This window comes from Engystomops pustulosus, chromosome 2 (genome assembly GCF_040894005.1).
Source record: "Engystomops pustulosus chromosome 2, aEngPut4.maternal, whole genome shotgun sequence".
Classification (NCBI taxonomy): Eukaryota; Metazoa; Chordata; class Amphibia; order Anura; family Leptodactylidae; genus Engystomops; species Engystomops pustulosus.
In genome coordinates this window covers 261,572,364-261,594,077 of record NC_092412.1, presented here as the reverse complement: position 1 = coordinate 261,594,077, position 21,714 = coordinate 261,572,364, and the positions used below count along the sequence as shown (strand labels likewise).

At 50.7% G+C, this 21,714-nt stretch overlaps 1 protein-coding gene across 1 annotated transcript; it reads right to left on the bottom strand.

Moving 5' to 3' along the window:
• Positions 1-1,564: 1,564 nt before the first annotated feature.
• LOC140116838 (leukocyte cysteine proteinase inhibitor 1-like) lies at positions 1,565-6,812 on the bottom strand. The gene is made up of 3 exons (XM_072133273.1): positions 6,657-6,812; positions 1,950-2,051; positions 1,565-1,772 (listed from the first exon to the last, which is right to left on the bottom strand). Exons 1-3 carry the CDS (start codon positions 6,729-6,731, stop codon positions 1,644-1,646), a joined length of 306 nt encoding a protein of 101 aa, XP_071989374.1. The 5' UTR covers positions 6,732-6,812; the 3' UTR covers positions 1,565-1,643.
• Between the last annotated feature and the right edge of the window lie 14,902 nt (positions 6,813-21,714).

The following is a 21,714-nucleotide window of genomic DNA, read 5'->3' as shown; positions in this document are numbered from 1 at the left end:
ATACTGAAAGGGGCTGGCAGGCTATATACTGAAAGGAGCTGGCAGGCTATATACTGAAAGGGGCTGGCAAGCTATATACTGAAAGGGGCTGGCAGGCTATACACTGAAATGGGCTGGCAGGCTATACACTGAAAGGGGCTGGCAGGCTATATAATGAAAGGGGCTGGCAGGCTATATAATGAAAGGGGCTGGCTGGCTATATACTTAAAGGGACTGGCAAGCTATGCTCTTAAAGGGGCTGGCAGGCTATACACTGAAAGGGGCTGGCAGGCTATATACTGAAAGGGGCTGGCAGGCTATATACTGAAAGGGGCTGGCAGGCTATATACTGAAAGGGGCTGGCAGGCTATATACTGAAAGGGACTGGCAGGCTATATACTGAAAGGGGCTGGCAGGCTATATACTGGAGGGGTCTGGCAGGCTATATACTGAAAGGGGCAGGCAGGCTATATACTGAAAGGGGCTGGCAGGCTATATAATGAAAGGGGCTGGCAGGCTATATAATGAAAGGGGCTGGCAGGCTATATAATGAAAGGGGCTGGCAGGCTATATAATGAAAGGGGCTGGCAGGCTATACACTGAAAGGGGCTGGCAGGCTATATAATGAAAGGGGCTGGCAGGCTATATACTGGAGGGGTCTGGCAGGCTATATACTGGAGGGGACTGGCAGGCTATATACTGAAAGGGGCTGGCAGGCTATATACTGGAGGGGCTGGCAGGCTATATAATGAAAGGGGCTGGCAGGCTATATAATGAAAGGGGCTGGCAGGCTATATACTGAAAGGGGCTGGCAGGCTATATACTGAAAGGGGCTGGCAGGCTATATACTGAAAGGGGCTGGCAGGCTATATACTGGAGGGGCTGGCAGGCTATATAATGAAAGGGGCTGGCAGGCTATATAATGAAAGGGGCTGGCAGGCTATATACTGGAGGGGTCTGGCAGGCTATATACTGGAGGGGACTGGCAGGCTATATACTGAAAGGGGCTGGCAGGCTATATACTGGAGGGGCTGGCAGGCTATATAATGAAAGGGGCTGGCAGGCTATATACTGGAGGGGTCTGGCAGGCTATATACTGGAGGGGACTGGCAGGCTATATAATGAAAGGGGCTGGCAGGCTATATAATGAAAGGGGCTGGCAGGCTATATACTGGAGGGGACTGGCAGGCTATATACTGGAGGGGACTGGCAGGCTATATACTGGAGGGGTCTGGCAGGCTATATACTGGAGGGGACTGGCAGGCTTTATAATGAAAGGGGCTGGATAGGTTTTTCAAGTTTTTGGTGGTAAAAATAGGTACCTCGGCTTATACTCGCGTATATTACTAGAAATTGTTATGAACTCAGATTTACACTTTACACAAACTATTTGTCAAAAGAGAAAATCCAGGTAAATATTATAATTATTGTCAGGGCACAAAAGGTTTCCTCTGTAGGAACGCTTCCTCGCTTCCTCACTTACCCTGGGACGTCCTGGAAGCACAAAGATTTTTAGGATCATCAATCCCTGTGACTCCCTCATATAGTCCTTAGTTTTATATGGGATCAACGGATCAACAAGTGAAAGGGTTAACATATTGCCATTTATTACATTCTCATGGTTTCGGACAATGTGCAGGGCTGGTCACATATATATTCAGTGTTTAGGAGCCTGTGATGCAGTCGTCCTTGGTCTTCCCACACTTGACTTTTTCCAGACTCGGCTTCTTCCCCGTGTGACGCAGATGCTCAAGTATCGTCACATGACAATACTGCTCCCCTCCGATATCCATCTGGGGAGAGACAGGGGGACGGGTGACACACGGGACTCGTGGTGTGGGTGGGGGTGACCCAGTCTGTATGACATAAGGGGTTACCCCAGAGAGCCCCCTAGTGGACACTTATCATGCCCCCCCCATAATATGCCCCACCCCATAATATGCCCCGCCCCAGCACTGGGGGTCACTTACCGCCACATAGTACATTGTCCCAGCGACTACCTGCGTCCTATAGCGGACGGCCACAAATTTCTCTGCATTAATCCCACATTGTTTCAGAAACTCAGATTTTACCTAAGAACATAAGAGACAGAAAAGACAGAGAATAGAAATAAATTATAATTGGATTCAGGGGTGGCATCACTGTGCCAGTCACTTCTATCAGGGGTGCCATCACTGTGCCCGTCACTTCTATCAGGGGTGGGGTCACTGTGCCAGTCACTTCTATCAGGTGTGGCATCACTGTACCAGTCACTTCTATCAGGGGTGGGGTCACTGTGCCCGTCACTGCTATCAGAGGTGGCATCACTGTGCCCGTCACTTCTATCAGGGGTGGTATCACTGTGCCAGTCACTGCTATCAGAGGTGGCATCACTGTGCCAGTCACTTCTATCAGGGGTGACATCACTGTGCCAGTCACTGCTATCAGGGGAGGCATCACTGTGCCAGTCACTGCTATCAGAGGTGGCATCACTGTGCCAGTCACTTCTATCAGGGGTGGGGTCACTGTGCCAGTCACTTCTATCAGGGGTGGCATCACTGTGCCAGTCACTTCTATCAGGGGAGGCATCACTGTGCCAGTCACTTCTATCAGGGGTGACATCACTGTGCCAGTCACTTCTATCAGGGGAGGCATCACTGTGCCAGTCACTTCTATCAGGGGTGACATCACTGTGCCAGTCACTTCTATCAGGGGAGGCATCACTGTGCCAGTCACTGCTATCAGGGGAGGCATCACTGTACCAGTCACTTCTATCAGGGGAGGCATCACTGTGCCAGTCACTTCTATCAGGGGTGACATCACTGTGCCAGTCACTTCTATCAGGGGAGGCATCACTGTGCCAGTCACTTCTATCAGGGGTGACATCACTGTGCCAGTCACTTCTATCAGGGGAGGCATCACTGTGCCAGTCACTGCTATCAGGGGAGGCATCACTGTGCCAGTCACTTCTATCAGGGGTGGGGTCACTGTGCCAGTCACTTCTATCAGGTGTGGCATCACTGTGCCAGTCACTTCTATCAGGGGAGGCATCACTGTGCCAGTCACTGCTATCAGGGGTGGCATCACTGTGCCAGTCACTTCTATCAGGGGAGGCATCACTGTGCCAGTCACTTCTATCAGGGGAGGCATCACTGTGCCAGTCACTTCTATCAGGGTGGTTATCACTGTGCCAGTCACTGCTATCAGGGGAGGCATCACTGTGCCAGTCACTGCTATCAGGGGAGGCATCACTGTGCCAGTCACATCTATCAGGGGAGGCATCACTGTGCCAGTCACTGCTATCAGGGGTGGCATCACTGTGCCAGTCACTTCTATCAGGGGAGGCATCACTGTGCCAGTCACTTCTATGGGGGGTGACATCACTGTGTCAGTCACTTCTATCAGGGGTGACATCACTGTGCCAGTCACTTCTATGGGGGGTGGCATCACTGTGCCAGTCACTTCTATCATGGGTGACATCACTGTGCCAGTCACTTCTATCAGGGGAGGCATCACTGTGCCAGTCACTTCTATCAGGGGCGGTATCACTGTGCCAGTCACTTCTATCAGGGGTGGCATCACTGTGCCAGTCACTGCTATCAGGGGTGGCATCACTGTGCCAGTCACTGCTATCAGGGTGGTTATCACTGTGCCAGTCACTTCCATCAGGGGTGGCATCACTGTGCCAGTCACTGCTATCAGGGGTGGCATCACTGTGCCAGTCACTGCTATCAGGGGTGGGGTCACTGTGCCAGTCACTGCTATCAGGGTGGTTATCACTGTGCCAGTCACTTCTATCAGGGGTGACATCACTGTGCCAGTCACTGCTATCAGGGGTGGGGTCACTGTGCCAGTCACTGCTATCAGGGGTGGGGTCACTGTACCAGTCACTTCTATCAGGGGTGGGGTCACTGTGCCAGTCACTGCTATCAGGGGTGGTATCACTGTGCCAGCCACTTCTATCATGGAGTGTACCCGACTGTATAAGAAGGGTACACACGGACTGTTGGTGTCCATATTTTCTAGTCAGGCATAAAAAGGGTTAAGCATGCACTTTAGGAAGTGGGTGGGATGTTCTGTGCCCCATGGGCAGAGTTTTCCCCCTCCCTCTCCCAGCAATCACTTCAGGGTATAAAAGGGGGGTTGTGGTCTCGGGTAGGCCTCTTTGAACTTTACCTCAAGCTTCCCGCCCTCCCTCCCCTTTTCATGTTTTGTATTTTTATACTGTGTTTGTTGCTGCTATGTTATGTTGGATTTGTTATTCTTTATATATTGAAAGTCACAGCTGGCGGAAAAAAGGAGATGAGCGTGTACCAGGTGGACGACTTGCCAGCCGGGAGTCACCGCTCCTGGTGGTGGTGTGAAAAATGTTTACCGTTGGTGCCTTACAAAATCAGATGGTTTAAAATTGGAAAACTGTTTGCCACAAGGATGTGCCATTAAAATATGCTGTGACCGTTTTACACCCAACAACAAGCCTCTGCCTCCGCTTATTTGAAGGTTATGTTTTAGTTATCAAGTTGCCAAAAGTGCAATCTATAAGTTATTAAAGAGTTTACGGGTTTACTACCAATAGTCGGGGTGGGGTCACTGTGCCAGTCACTGCTATCAGGGGTGGCATCACTGTGCCAGTCACTGCTATCAGGGGTGGCATCACTGTGCCAGTCACTTCTATCAGGGGTGACATCACTGTGCCAGTCACTGCTATCAGGGGTGGCATCACTGTGCCAGTCACTTCTATCAGGGGTGGCATCATTGTGCCAGTCACTGCTATCAGAGGTGGCATCAGTATGCCAGTCACTTCTATCAGGGTGGCATCATTGTGCCAGTCACTTCTATCAGGGGTGGCATCACTGTGCCAGTCACTTCTATCAGGTGTGACATCACTGTGCCAGTCACTTCTATCAGGGGTGACATCACTGTGCCAGTCACTTCTACCTGGGGTGACATCACTGTGCCAGTCACTGCTATCAGGGGTGGCATCACTGTACCAGTCACTTCTATCAGGGGTTACGTCACTGTGCCAGTCACTTCTATCAGGTGTGGGTCACTGTGCCAGTCACTTATATCAGGTGTGGGTCACTGTGCCAGTCACTGCTATCAGGGGAGGCATCACTGTGCCAGTCACTGCTTTCAGGGGTGGGGTCACTGTGCCAGTCACTTCTATCAGGGTAGCATCATTGTGCCAGTCACTTCTATCAGGGGTGGCATCACTGTGCCAGTCACTTCTATCAGGTGTGGCATCACTGTGCCAGTCACTTCTATCAGGGGTGGCATCACTGTGCCAGTCACTTCTATCAGGGGAGGCATCACTGTGTCAGTCACTGTTATCAGGGTGGCATCACTGTGCCAGTCACTGCTATCAGGGGTGACATCACTGTGCCAGTCACTTCTATCAGGGGTGGTATCACTGTGCCAGTCACTTCTATCAGGGGTGGTATCACTGTGCCAGTCACTTCTATCAGGGTGGCATCATTGTGCCAGTCACTTCTATCAGGGGTGGCATCACTGTGCCAGTCACTTCTATCAGGGGTGACATCACTGTGCCAGTCACTTCTATCAGGGGTGGCATCATTGTGCCAGTCACTGCTATCAGAGGTGGCATCACTGTGCCAGTCACTTCTATCAGGGGTGGGGTCACTGTGCCAGTCACTTCTATCAGGGGTGGCATCCCTGTGCCAGTCACTTCTATCAGGGTTGGCATCACTGTGCCAGTCACTTCTATCAGGGGTGACATCACTGTGCCAGTCACTTCTATCATGGGTGACATCACTGTGCCAGTCACTTCTATCAGGGGAGGCATCACTGTGCCAGTCACTTCTATCAGGGGTGACATCACTGTGCCAGTCACTTGTATCAGGGGTGGGGTCACTGTGCCAGTCACTTCTATCAGGGGTGGCATCCCTGTGCCAGTCACTTCTATCAGAGGTGGGGTCACTGTGCCAGTCACTTCTATCAGGGGTGGCATCACTGTGCCAGTCACTTCTATCAGGGGAGGCATCACTGTGCCAGTCACTTCTATCAGGGGTGGCATCACTGTGCCAGTCACTTCTATCAGGGGTGACATCACTGTGCCAGTCACTTCTATCATGGGTGACATCACTGTGCCAGTCACTTCTATCAGGGGTGGCATCACTGTGCCAGTCACTTCTATCAGGGGTGACATCACTGTGCCAGTCACTTCTATCAGGGGTGGCATCACTGTGCCAGTCACTTCTATCATGGGTGACATCACTGTGCCAGTCACTTCTATCAGGGGAGGCATCACTGTGCCAGTCACTTCTATCAGGGGTGACATCACTGTGCCAGCCACTTCTATCAGGGGTGGCATCACTGTGCCAGTCACTTCTATCAGGGGAGGCATCACTGTGCCAGCCACTTCTATCAGGGGTGGCATCACTGTGCCAGTCACTTCTATCATGGGTGACATCACTGTGCCAGTCACTGCTATCAGGGGTGGCATCAGTACTGACCCCAGGACCAGAGAAGGTCATGACCTCCTGCACTTCAGTATCTCGGTCACCATTGAGTATCACCATGAGTGTGAGGCTGGAGCTCAGGACCCCCGTATATAACAAGACCCCTGATGATGTCACCAGAAAGCCTCATGTTGGGTCCTTCTCTGCTCAGAACTTTCCAATCCTTGAGCAGATACAATGTGACCCCCAGTATCAGTGACACAATGTCCGGGCACTTACCGCGTTGCAGAGGTCCTGCACTTCCTTGGTGGCCGCTTTCTCTTCGCTCAGTCCTCCAGCAAGCGTTGGCTCCATAGTGAGTGCTAGCTCTGTGGTCTGCGCCCAGATGTCACCCGCACCTTATATATCCATGGAGGGAACCATTTAATATGGGAAGGGGGTGGGGAGTTCTCATACATCTGCTTTTATCGTCCTGTCTGATGTGTGAGTTGTGCCCCCGGGCAGCGCTGGTGAGATCCATCTCCCTGTACATGCCCGGGCGCGGCCGGGAGGGGATCTGGCAGGGAGACATATAATTATCAGTATGAGGAGTCTGCACGCGGCTGCTGCTGCTCAGCCAGAGCCAAAAAGGAGATCAAATATACAGAGCCTTATATTCAGAGCCTTATAGACAGGGCCTTATATACAGAGCCTTATATACAGGGCCTTATATACAGAGCCTTATAGACAGGGCCTTATATACAGGGTTTGTATATAAGGCTCTGTATATAAGGCTCTGTATATAAGGTTCTGTATATGAGGATCTGTATATAAGGCTCTGTATATAAGGCCCTGTATATAAGGCCCTGTGTATAAGGCTCTGAATATAAGGCTCTGAATATAAGGCTCTGAATATAAGGCTCTGTATACACTCACCAGCCCCTTTATTAGGTCCACCTGTCCAACTGCTCGCTAACACTTAATTTCTAATCAGCCAATCACATGGCGGCAGTGCATTTAGGCATGTAGACATGGTCAGGACAATCTCCTGCAGTTCTCCCGAGCATCAGTATGGGGAAGAAAGGGGATTTGTGGCCTGTGAACGTGGCATGGTTGTTGGTGCCAGAAGGGCTGGTCTGAGTATTTCAGAAACTGCTGATCTACTGGGATTTTCACGCACAACCATCTCTAGGGTTTACAGAGAATGGTCCGAAAAAGAAAAAACATCCAGTGAGCGGCAGTTCTGTGGGCGGAAATGCCTTGTTGATGCCAGAGGTCAGAGGAGAATGGGCAGACTGGTTCGAGCTGATAGAAAGGCAACAGTGACTCAAATCGCCACCCGTTACAACCAAGGTAGGCAGAAGAGCATCTCTGAACGCACAGTACGTCCAACTCTGAGGCAGATGGGCTACAGCAGCAGAAGACCACACCGGGTGCCACTCCTTTCAGCTAAGAACAGGAAACTGAGGCTACAATTTGCACAAGCTCATGGAAATTGGACAGTAGAAGATTGGAAAAACGTTGCCTGGTCTGATGAGTCTCGATTTCTGCTGCGACATTCGGATGGTAGGGTCAGAATTTGGCGTCAACAACATGAAAGCATGGATCCATCCTGCCTTGTATCAGCGGCTCAGGCTGGTGGTGGTGGTGTCATGGATACATCCTGCCTTGTATCAGCGGCTCAGGCTGGTGGTGGTGGTGTCATGGATCCATCCTGCCTTGTATCAGCGGCTCAGGCTGGTGGTGCTGGTGTCATGGATCCATCCTGCCTTGTATCAGCGGCTCAGGCTGGTGGTGGTGGTGTCATGGATCCATCCTGCCTTGTATCAGCGGGTCAGGCTGGTGCTGGTGGTGTCATGGATCCATCCTGCCTTGTATCAGCGGGTCAGGCTGGTGGTGGTGGTGTCATGGATCCATCCTGCCTTGTATCAGCGGGTCAGGCTGGTGGTGGTGGTGTCATGGATCCATCCTGCCTTGTATCAGCGGGTCAGGCTGGTGGTGCTGGTGTCATGGATCCATCCTGCCTTGTATCAGCGGGTCAGGCTGGTGGTGGTGGTGTCATGGATCCATCCTGCCTTGTATCAGCGGGTCAGGCTGGTGGTGCTGGTGTCATGGATCCATCCTGCCTTGTATCAGCGGTTCAGGCTGGTGGTGGTGGTGTCATGGATCCATCCTGCCTTGTATCAGCGGGTCAGGCTGGTGCTGGTGGTGTCATGGATCCATCCTGCCTTGTATCAGCGGCTCAGGCTGGTGGTGGTGGTGTCATGGATCCATCCTGCCTTGTATCAGCGGCTCAGGCTGGTGGTGGTGGTGTCATGGATCCATCCTGCCTTGTATCAGCGGGTCAGGCTGGTGGTGCTGGTGTCATGGATCCATCCTGCCTTGTATCAGCGGCTCAGGCTGGTGGTGCTGGTAACATGGATCCATCCTGCCTTGTATCAGCGGCTCAGGCTGGTGGTGGTGGTGTCATGGATCCATCCTGCCTTGTATCAGCGGCTCAGGCTGGTGGTGGTGGTGTCATGGATCCATCCTGCCTTGTATCAGCGGCTCAGGCTGGTGCTGGTGGTGTCATGGATCCATCCTGCCTTGTATCAGCGGGTCAGGCTGGTGCTGGTGGTGTCATGGATCCATCCTGCCTTGTATCAGCGGCTCAGGCTGGTGGTGGTGGTGTCATGGATCCATCCTGCCTTGTATCAGCGGGTCAGGCTGGTGGTGGTGGTGTCATGGATCCATCCTGCCTTGTATCAGCGGCTCAGGCTGGTGGTGCTGGTGTCATGGATCCATCCTGCCTTGTATCAGCGGGTCAGGCTGGTGGTGCTGGTGTCATGGATCCATCCTGCCTTGTATCAGCGGCTCAGGCTGGTGCTGGTGGTGTCATGGATCCATCCTGCCTTGTATCAGCGGGTCAGGCTGGTGGTGCTGGTGTCATGGATCCATCCTGCCTTGTATCAGCGGCTCAGGCTGGTGGTGGTGGTGTCATGGATCCATCCTGCCTTGTATCAGCGGCTCAGGCTGGTGGTGGTGGTGTCATGGATCCATCCTGCCTTGTATCAGCGGGTCAGGCTGGTGGTGGTGGTGTCATGGATCCATCCTGCCGTGTATCAGCGGGTCAGGCTGGTGGTGGTGGTGTCATGGATCCATCCTGCCTTGTATCAGCGGGTCAGGCTGGTGGTGCTGGTGTCATGGATCCATCCTGCCTTGTATCAGCGGCTCAGGCTGGTGGTGGTGGTGTCATGGATCCATCCTGCCTTGTATCAGCGGGTCAGGCTGGTGGTGCTGGTGTCATGGATCCATCCTGCCTTGTATCAGTGGCTCAGGCTGGTGGTGGTGGTGTCATGGATCCATCCTGCCTTGTATCAGCGGCTCAGGCTGGTGGTGGTGGTGTCATGAATCCATCCTGCCTTGTATCAGCGGCTCAGGCTGGTGGTGGTGGTGTCATGGATCCATCCTGCCTTGTATCAGCGGCTCAGGCTGGTGCTGGTGGTGTCATGGATCCATCCTGCCTTGTATCAGCGGCTCAGGCTGGTGGTGCTGGTGTCATGGTGTTGTTGCTGACCATGTCCATCCCTTTATGAGCACAATGTACCCTGTAACATCTGATGGCTACTTTCAGCAGGATAATGCGCCATGTCATAAAGCTGGAATCATCTCAGACTGGTTTCTTGAACATGACAATGAGGTCACTGGACACAAATGGCTCCACAGTCACCAGATCTCAATCCAATAGAGCATCTTTGGGATGTGGTGGAACGGGAGATTCGCATCATGGATGCGCAGCCGACAAATCTGCGGCAACTGTGTGATGCCCTCATGTCAATATGGAGCAAAATCTCTGAGGAGCTTCCAGCACCTTGTTGTATCTATGCCACGAAGAATTGAGGAAGTTCTGAAGGCAAAAGGGGGTCCAACCCGTTACTAGTATGGTGGACCTAATAAAGTGGCCGGGGAGTGTATAAGGCCCTGTATATAAGGCTCTGTATATAAGGCCCTGTATATAAGGCCCTGTATATAAGGCTCTGTATATAAGGCCCTGTATATAAGGCCCTGTATATAAGGTTCTGTATATAAGGCCCTGTATATAAGGCTCTGTATATAAGGCCCTGTATATAAGGCTCTGTATATAAGGCTCTGTATATAAGGTTCTGTATATGAGGATCTGTATATAAGGCTCTGTATATAAGGCCCTGTATATAAGGTTCTGTATATAAGGCCCTGTATATAAGGCCCTGTATATAAGGCTCTGTATATAAGGCCCTGTATATAAGGTTCTGTATATAAGGCCCTGTATATAAGGTTCTGTATATAAGGCCCTGTATATAAGGCCCTGTATATAAGGCCCTGTATATAAGGCTCTGTATATAAGGCCCTGTATATAAGGCCCTGTATATAAGGCCCTGTATATAAGGCCCTGTATATAAGGCCCTGTATATAAGGCTCTGTATATAAGGCTCTGTATGTAAGGCCCTGTATATAAGGCCTTGTATATAAGGCCCTGTATATAAGGCCCTGTATATAAGGCCCTGTATATAAGGCCCTGTATATAAGGTTCTGTATATAAGGCCCTGTATATAAGGCCCTGTATATAAGGCCTTGTATATAAGGCCCTGTATATAAGGCCCTGTATATAAGGCCCTGTATATAAGGTTCTGTATATAAGGCCCTGTATATAAGGCTCTGTATATAAGGCTCTGTATATAAGGCCCTGTATATAAGGTTCTGTATATAAGGCCCTGTATATAAGGCTCTGTATATAAGGCTCTGTATATAAGGTTCTGTATATGAGGATCTGTATATAAGGCTCTGTATATAAGGCCCTGTATATAAGGCTCTGTATATGAGGATCTGTATATAAGGCTCTGTATATAAGGCTCTGTATATAAGGCTCTGTATATAAGGCCCTGTATATAAGGCTCTGTATATAAGGTTCTGTATATGAGGATCTGTATATAAGGCTCTGTATATAAGGCTCTGTATATAAGGCCCTGTATATAAGGTTCTGTATATAAGGCCCTGTATATAAGGCTCTGTATATAAGGCTCTGTATATAAGGCCCTGTATATAAGGCTCTCTATATGAGGATCTGTATATAAGGCTCTGTATATAAGGCTCTGTATATAAGGCTCTGTATATAAGGCCCTGTATATAAGGCCCTGTATATAAGGCTCTGTATATGAGGATCTGTATATAAGGTTCTGTATATAAAGCCCTGTATATAAGGCCCTGTATATAAGGCTCTGTATATGAGGATCTGTATATAAGGTTCTGTATATAAAGCCCTGTATATAAGGCCCTGTATATAAGGCTCTGTATATGAGGATCTGTATATAAGGTTCTGTATATAAAGCCCTGTATATGAGGATCTGTATATAAGGTTCTGTATATAAAGCCCTGTATATAAGGCTCTGTATATAAGGCCCTGTATATAAGGCCCTGTATATAAGGCTCTGTATATAAGGCTCTGTATATAAGGATCTGTATATAAGGCCCTGTATATAAGGCCCTGTATATAAGGCTCTGTATATAAGGTTCTGTATATGAGGATCTGTATATAAGGATCTGTATATAAGGCCCTGTATATAAGGCTCTGTATATGAGGATCTGTATATAAGTTTCTGTATATAAAGCCCTGTATATAAGGCCCTGTATATAAGGCTCTGTATATGAGGATCTGTATATAAGGTTCTGTATATAAAGCCCTGTATATAAGGCTCTGTATATAAGGCTCTGTATATAAGGCTCTGTATGTAACACCTTCAGAAGTGGCCACTTTTTTACTTCCCACCTTTAAGGAGCCAAAACTTTTACAGAATTTTTTTTTTATTTTTCAACCAACAAAACCACATTCAGGTTTGTTTCTGCTGAACCATTTGCCTATTGATATATACAACACCATAACTGGCCAAGGCATCTAAGGGGTTATCAGCTGCAATTAATAATCCCTCAAGTATCATCTGTAACTGGAGTATGACCTGGTCATAACACCAGCTATCTTTGGTCAGGACCCGTTCCCCTTGGTCACCAATAGTCCCATTATTTTGGTCACCAGTAGTCCCTTCACCATGGTCACCAGCAGTCCCTTCACCCTGATCACCAGTAGCCCCTACACCCTGGTCACCAGTAGTCCTTACACCCTGGTCACCAGTAGCCCCTACACCCTGGTCACCAGCATTCCCTTCACCCTGATAACCAGTAGCCCCTACGCCCTGGTCACCAGTAGCCCCTACACCCTGGTCACCAGGCTCTGGGGGCGGGGCTGAGCAGTTGTGCTGGCCAGCACAACCGCACAACCGCTCAGCCCCGCCCCCAGCGCCAAGTTCACTCTCACACTCAGTGTCCGGAGGTGCCGCCTGTGCTCCCGTCTCCTCCATCTCCATTACAGCCGCCACCTCCCGCCCGCTCCTCCGCTCCTCAAATCGAGGAGTGGGATCTGCATCGAGGGGTGTATAATACTCGTTGTCTCGAGCACCTGTTTACCCATCACATACTCCACGGGATTCCGTATATTGCACGAAGTGGTTCCCTGGGTCCACTCGACACGAGTCCACAGGCTGGACGGGCTGCCATCATCACCATCATCCAAGGTTTATATCTCATCTGAGTCCAGGTGAGAGTCAAGATTTAACATTTGCATGTACCTAATTTTACCGTAAGATATCACACCAGGGTAGCGCCCCTCTCTTGTGCTTGTTCCTCCGGTGATCTAACACGCAAAAACTTTGCGGTTAACACCATATCCCAGGTCTACAATCACCAGTAGCTCCTAAACCCAGTTCAGCAGTAGTCCCTTCACCCTGGTCACCAGTAGTCCCTTCATTTGGTTCATTAGTTGTCCTTCATCTTGGTCACCAGTAATCCCAACTGGTCACCAGTAGTCCCTTCACCTTGGTCACCAGTAGTCTCTTCATTTTGGCCACCAGTAGTCCCTTCACTGTGGTCACCAGTAGCTCCTTCACCCGGGTCTCCAGTAGTCCCTACACCCTGGTCACCAGTAGTCCCTTCACCATGGTCACAAGTAGTCCCTACACCCTGGTCACCAGTAGCCCCTTCACCTTGGTCACCAATAGTCCCTTAACCCTCGTCACCAGTATTCCCTTCCACCTGGTCACCAGTAGTCCTTACAACCTGGTCACCAACAGTCCCTTCACCCTGGTCACCAAAAGTGTCTTCACCCTGGTCACCAGTAGTCCCTACACCCTGGTCACCAGCAGTCCTTTCACCCTGGTCACCAGTATCCCCTTCACCTTGGTCACCAATAGACCCTTCACCCTGGTTACCAGTATTCCCTTCACCCTGGTCACCAGTAGTCCCTTCACCCTGGTCACCAGGAGTCCCTTCACCTTGGTCACCAGGAGTTCCCTCCCTTGGTCACCAAGAAACCCTTGACCTTGGTCACCAGGAGTCCCTTCGTGTTGGTCACCAGGAGACACCTCACCTCGGTCACCGGGAGTCCCCTCACCTTGGTCACCGGGAGTCCCCTCACCTGGATCACCAGGAGTCCCTTCACGTTGGTCACCAGGAGTCCCCTTACCTTGGTCACCTGTAGTCCCCTCACCATGGTCACCAGGAGTCCCATCCCTTGGTCACCAAGAAACCCCTCACCTTGGTCACCAGTAGTCCCCTCACCTTGGTCACCAGGAGTTCCCTCACCTTGGTCACCAGTAGTTCCCTCACCCTGGTCACCAGTAGTTCCCTCACCTGGGTCACCAGTAGTCCCCTCACCATGGTCACCAGGAGTCCCCTCACCTTGGTCACCAGTAGTTCTCTCACCCTGGTCACCAGTAGTTCCCTCACCTGGGTCACCAGGAGTCCCCTCACTTTGGTCACCAGGAGTCCCCTCACCTTGGTCACCTGTAGTCCCCTCACCATGGTCACCAGGAGTCCCATCCCTTGGTCAACAAGAAACCTCTCACCTTGGTCACCAGTAGTCCCCTCACCCTGGTCACCAGGAGTCCCCTCACCTTGGTCACCAGTACTTCCCTCACCCTGGTCACCAGTAGTTCCCTCACCTTTGTCACCTGGAGTCCCCTCACCTTGGTCACCAGTAGTTCCCTCACCTTGGTCAGCAGGAATCCCCTCACCATGGTCACCGGGAGTCCCCTCACCTTGGTAACCAGTAGTCCCTTCACCGTGGTCACCAGTAGCCCCTTCACCCTGGTCACCAGTAGTCCCTTCATACTAGTTACCAGTAGCCCCTTCACCCTGGTCACCAGGAGTCCCTTCACCCTGGTCACCAGTAGCCCCTTCACCCTGGTCACCAATAGTCCCTTCACCCTGGGCACCAGGAGTCCCCTCACCTTAGTCAGAGAGCTTTGTAGCAGTTTCCTTGTTGTAGTGACCTCATTACATACCACTGCCGCGGACTCCTGGCTCCGTTGCCTGCACTGTAGATGTGGTTAATTGCGGTGATGGCAAGTTCAAGCAAGATTAAATAATTCCATGAACACCAAGTTTTTTGGCAGAAGACACTTGGGCCTGGAAACCACCCGGTTTTGTATCTGATAAAACACCTGCGATGTATTATCACGCCAGGACTCGGTGAGATTGTGTAAGAATTACAGAGATGATTGTAATTGTGATAAATGTCTGGTTCCCACAAGAAACAGAAGAAACTTGCAGAAATCTGCAGAAAAAAAAATTCCCAAGGAGGGTGAGGCCACGACACTGTACATGCAGAAGATGTTCCCATTCATTGATATTGATGGTGGGGTAAGGGGGGCCATCCCTGAATAACATTACTATAGGCTCCTACTCATATCCAACGGGAGCTGCGTCGTATAGATGGTGATCAGCACAGATTGTCATCCCACCATGACCTTCCCTGATGCCATCAATAGTTATTCCTAGAAACCCCCAACCCCTGACACGACACAAGAGCTGAGGGTCAATGCTAAGGAAGAAGGGGAAGACACGGGAATCATGATGCGGGAGATGATGGTTGACTTTGTGGTGGCTACAGGTTGCTTCTACTACCCTACGGCTATGGACTGTTCCCGGATATGGAGAATTGTCCAACTTTGAAATGTTATAAATAAATTGATGTAAAAATGTGTTGAGGACCCGTTTATCTCATCGGACATAAAAGCCAGTCGCCCCAGTATAGTATCATCGGGGGGGGGGGGGGGGAGGGTCTGTGTTATTGCCTTCCCCGTCCTACAAATACCGGACAACACAACATCCCAGGAAAAGAACCAACAGCTTGGATGGTCCAGGTCTCATGGTCCCTGGCACTTTCTGGAACTATTGGTGGTGGGGGGTGGAAGGTAGTAGTAAGGGGCTAAGGCTAGCCTTTAGCTAATTCTAAGTGTGAAGAGTTAAGGGCTATGATGCCCTCTCTCCCCAAGCTAAATGTTGAGAGGGAATCACCGTTGCTTTATAAGTACACCAAGCACACTTACATACTGGCACCTGCCCACTCTGGAAGGATCCGCGCTGCTTTAAACATTATGCAAATGAGCTATGGAACCCAGGGCCCCTTCGGCTCATTTGCATACTCTGTAAACCCTTTTTTTCATAAAAACAATGGTAAGAGAAGGGCGGATCCTGCCAGAAGGGGGGCACACCAGTATGTCCGTGTGCTGGGTGTGCTTCATCCTGGTGGTAGCACCTAATCACTAGGCCAAATGCCTCCTACCCCCTTCTGTGTTTCCTCTGCCCCATGAAGAGAAAAGGTTCATTGGTAGAAACACTGCATCACCAAGTCCCATGTGGGTATTTCTGTGATATGGCGGCGACACTTCATAGTCAGCATTGTCATAACTCATAGATTTCAACCTCCGAATCAATGAATCTGTAATCAGGGTCCTCCTCCTGGGGTGTCCAGTGCCAAGGATTTTGGAGTCAGGAACCCAACAAAATAGATATTAGACAGTCTCCAATTAGATTGGAGACCAAAGGGAACCGATATGACATGATTAGTAAATATGTCCCCCACATCCCACCTTAATTTAAGTATAGCCACGCCCCTCTCACATGACAAAGGGGAGGGATTAGATAGAGATTCAAAAAGAACCTCCACCAGCATCTACTCAGTGTCAGGAGATGCAACCGAGCCGAGGAGATGCAGAGCTTCCAGGATTCCCTCCGAGCTCCTCCGGGGATTTCTTTGCCAATATAATTAGCTAGAGTCTGTTTATTCTTCAGTTTCATAGTTTCATAGTTTATACGGTTGAAAAAAGACACTTATCCATCAAGTTCAACCAAGGAAGGGCAGGGATTGGATGAGGAAGGGATTTAGGGGGAAACAATTCTAAAAGTTTATCCCCTTTCAGCTCTTGCTTTTAAGTATATCTGTTTATTTCTTAATTGTAAGCTATAAGCACTGCACCACTGTCATCAAATACTGTAACGTTTGTGCCAAAACGTCGCACTATCCGCAGAACATTGTTTGAAGAACACATTGGGGCTCATTTACTTACCCGGTCCAGTCGCAATGCAGCGGTGCATTCTCTGACGAGGATTCGGGTTCTGCCGGGTTTCTAGTGGAGGAGACCACCCGGACCTCCAGGTCCCCTCTGTGTCTGATCATAAGGTTCTTTTGCCAGTCACCTTGAATGCTAAGGATAAGTCCGTGTCTGGACAGGCCCTTATAGATTCTGGGTCTGTCACTAAAGCTACATGCACACTGCCGTGTGCCCACCGCACCGTAGCACGGCGGGCACACGACAGCGCAGGGAGAGGAGGAGGAGGTGAGCACAGCTCATCCCTGTCCCTCTGCATAGGAACATATGGGCCACGGCGCCGTAATACGGGATAAGATAGGACAGGTCCTATCTTTTCCCTAACTAGGGAGCGGTACGGTGCCGCACATGTGTTGCACCGTACTGCTCCCCTACAGGGCCATGAGCCCATAGAAGTGTATGGGGGACGTATATCAGCCATATATACGTCCCCCATACATGTGTGTGTATGCAGCCTAATTTTGTTGATTTGGCATTTGTTTCAGCATTAGATTTGAAGTTGGTTAAACTGGATCCGCCATTCCAGGTTATAGGAGCGGATTCTGCCCCTTTAAGGAGGGGTAAAGTTTATTTCAAGACTCCTCAGATTTCTGTGCAGGTTGACTCAGTTCACACTGAGCAGATGGAGTTTTTTGTGTTGAATCATTTGTCCTCTGCTGTTATCTGGGGTGTTCCCTGGTTTGCCCTGCATAACCCTGTGATAGATTGGAGTTCTGGGAAGTTACTTGAATGGGGACTTAAGTGTTCCTCTCATTGTGTTAAAGTTCTGGTCAAGGAGCCTGCAGTATCATTAACCCCGCACAGGCCTCTCGGCTGTGAGACTGATATTTCCGCTGGGAATAAGTCCCCCAGGGAAGGGGATTTCAGCCCCTCTCATCCAGTGCATGAGGCCGTGCGGGATGATGCTCAGACCAGCACCTCGGAGAGTTCCTCTGAAAAAACCTTGTGCTCTGATAATGTTCTTGCTAACTGTCAAGACCTGGCACCCAGAGACACCCCTTCTGATCGATTGTATGTACCCCTTAATCTTAGCCGCAGGTTCCTAGAGGGGATTCATGGTTCTGTGTTACCGAGCCTTGCTACTGTTGCTGACACCAAGTGTCTTGTCGCTCGGTCGTATTGGTGGCCCTCATGGTTTGTGATTTTGCGGCTGAATGCAAGGTATGTGCCAGCACTAAGACTCCTTCCCTCAAGATGGACCATTGCCCTCCTCCCAAAATCTGTGGGAATGGTGAGGGTGCAGTGGCCCCTCATAAAAGGGGGGGTTACTGTAACGTCCGTGCCGAAACGTCGCTCTATCCGCAGTTGGCAGAATAGGTGGCGTTAATTTGTGTGTGAACAGTGGGTTGGATTTACATGAGCCGCACCCCGCTCCTTGCATTTCAGCCCTGACCAGCAAGGGTTACTAGCCTGATTGACAGTTCCCCCAATGCTGCTGGAGGTGTCTGGGAAGTGCCTTATATACCTGCCTGCTCCCCTCACACCTCGCTGGTCACTGCTATCTTGCTGTGTTTCTGGCTCCTCTTGTCTTCTCTAGTTCTGGTTTCTGATCTCGTCTGTGTCTCTACTTCTCTATTTAGATGGTGATTTGGTTATTGTTATTCCCGGCTGTTGCTGAATCGGATTGTACCTCGCATTATTGTGTTTGTTTGTCTGTATTGTTATGTGTTCACACCTTACCCAGGGAGGGAACGTCGCACAGTTATTGGCCTCCGGTTAGGGGGGACCCAATAAGTAGGTAGGGACAGATTGGGGGTCTCAGTGTCAGGGAACTGTCATTGTCTGTGACCTGCCATTACAAATACATTTCTCATTGTGCTCTACATGTTCCTATAATTCTGAAAAGGTGAAAGCCGTGTTACCTGTGAGTGTCTGTGAGGATGAGGGGGGGACACAAGAACTTACAGTCTATGAGGATGAGGGGGTGACACAAGAGCTTACAGTCTATGAGGATAAGGGGGTGACACAAGAGCTTACAATCTATGAGGATGAGTGGGTGACACAAGAGCGTACAGTCTATGAGGATGAGGGGGTGACACAAGAGCTTACAGTCTATGAGGATGAGGGGGACACAAGAGCTTACAGTCTATTAGGATGAGGGGGTGACACAAGAGCTTACAGTCTATGAGGATGAGGGGGGACACAAGAGCTTACAGTCTATGAGGATGAGGGGGGGGGGCACAAGAGCTTACAGTCTATGAGGATGAGGGGAGGACACAAGAGCTTACAGTCTGTGAGGATGAGGGGGACACAAGAGCTTACAGTCTGTGAAGATGAGGGGGGACACAAGAGCTTACAGTCTATGAGGATGAGGGGGACACAAGAGCTTACAGTCTGTGAGGATGAGGGGGTGACACAAGAGCTTACAGTCTATGAGGATGAGGGGGTGACACATGAGCTTACAGTCTATGAGGATGAGGGGGTGACACAAGAGCTTACAGACTATGAGGATGAGGGGGTGACACAAGAGCTTACAGTCTGTGAGGATGAGGGGGTGACACAAGAGCATTCAGTCTATGAGGATGAGGGGGTGACACAAGAGCTTACAGTCTATGAGGATGAGGGGGGACACAAGAGCTTACAGGCTATGAGGATGAGGGGGGACACAAGAGCTTACAGTCTATGAGGATGAGGGGGTGACACAAGAGCTTACAGTCTATGAGGATGAGAGGGACACAAGAGCGTAAAGACTGTGAGGATGAGAGGAGACACAAGAGCTTACAGTCTATGAGGATGAGGGGGTGACACAAGAGCTTACAGTCTATGAGGATGAGGGGGTGACACAAGAACTTACAGTCTATGAGGATGAGGGGGGACACAAGAGCTTACAGTCTATGAGGATGAGAGGAGACACAAGAGCTTACAGTCTATGAGGATGAGGGGGTGACACAAGAGCTTACAGTCTATGAGGATGAGGGGGGCACAAGAGCTTACAGTCTATGAGGATGAGGGGGGACACAAGAGCTTACAGTCTATGAGGATGAGAGGAGACACAAGAGCTTACAATCTATGAGGATGAGGGGGTGACACAAGAGCTTACAGTCTATGAGGATGAGTGGGTGACACAAGAGCTTACAGTCTATGAGGATGAGGGGTGACACAAGAGCTTACAGTCTATGAGGATGAGGGGGGACACAAGAGCTTACAGTCTATGAGGATGAGAGGGACACAAGAGCTTACAGTCTATGAGGATGAGGAGGTGACACAAGAGCTTACAGTCTATGAGGATGAGGGGAGGACACAAGAGCTTACAGTCTATGAGGATGAGAGGGACACAAGAGCGTAAAGACTATGAGGATGAGAGGAGACACAAGAGCTTACAGTCTATGAGGATGAGGGGGTGACACGAGCTTACAGTCTATGAGGATGAGGGGGGACACAAGAGCTTACAGTCTATGAGGATGATGGGGGACACAAGAGCTTACAGGCTATGAGGATGAGGGGGGACACAAGAGCTTACAGTCTATGAGGATGAGGGGATGAAACAAGAGCTTACAGTCTATGAGGATGAGGGTGTGCAACCTGTGCCACACCAGGATCAGCAGGGGTTCCACCACTACCATCTTAACCACCACCAGTATGCGCAGGCATATGGATGCTAAACACCCCACTCAATGGAACCAAGGCCGTTCACCTCCAGCCGGGCACACCACTGCTCCTTCCCCTGTGTCACCTGCTGCGTCTGCTAGTCAGCCTCCTGACCAGGACCCCGGCCCAAACACCTCCCGTCCGAAAACCACACCTTCATCTCCACGATCCTCCACAGCATCCACCAATGTCTCCATGTGCAGCGTTCAGCTCTCCATACCTCAGAAGCTGGAGCGCAAGAGAAAGTACAGTGCAACCGACCCACACGCCCTCAACGTCCACATCTCCAGATTGCTTAGCCTGGAGATGCTGCCCTATAGACTGGTAGAGACCGAGGCCTTTCGCAACCTCATGGCGGCGGCCGCCCCTCGGTATTTGGTCCCCAGCCGCCACTACTTTTCCCGATGTGCCGTCCCAGCCCTGCACCAGCACGTGTCAGACAACATCATCCGTGCCCTGACCAACGCCGTTTCTGACAAGGTCCACCTGACCACGGACACGTGGACGAGTGCTGCCGGGCAGGGCCACTATATATCGCTGACGGCACATTGGGTTAACTTGGTGGAGGCTGGGACCGAGTCTGACCCTGGGGCTGGTCATATACTGCTGATGCCGAGGATTGCAGGGCCTACCTCGGTCCAGGTCTCTCAGGACTACTATGCCTCCTCCTCCTCCCACCCCTCCTCCACCTCCTCCTCCGAATTACCATCCGTGGGCATGGCGCCATCAGTCGGTAGCTCTAGGCACAGCAGCAGTGCCATCGCTAAGCGACAGCAGGCGGTGCTCAAACTGCTGAGCCTAGGCGATAAAAGGCACACCGCCCAAGAGCTATTACAGGGCATCACGGCGCAGACTGATCTGTGGCTGGCACCGCTGAACCTGAAGCCAGGTATGGTTGTGTGTGACAACGGCCGTAACCTGGTGGCGGCTCTGCAACTCGGCAGACTGACACATGTGCCATGCCTGGCCCATGTGTTAGATCTCATAGTTCAGCGGTTCCTCAAGACATACCCCAATCTGTCTGATTTGCTCACGAAGGTGCGCCGCATCTGTGCGCATTTCAGGAAGTCCAGCTCAGATGCTGCCACTCTCAGGGCAGCGCAGCGCCGCCTCCAACTGCTCGCTCACCGACTGTTGTGCGACGTGCCCATGAGGTGGAATTCAACATTAACCATGTTATCCAGAGTTTACCAGCAGCGCAGAGCGATTGTAGACTGCCAGATGTCAACTTCCACCAGAACTGGTAGTCAGGTCAGTCAGCTTCCTCAAGTCTACAATGAGGAGTGGACGTGGATGTCTGATATCTGTCAGGT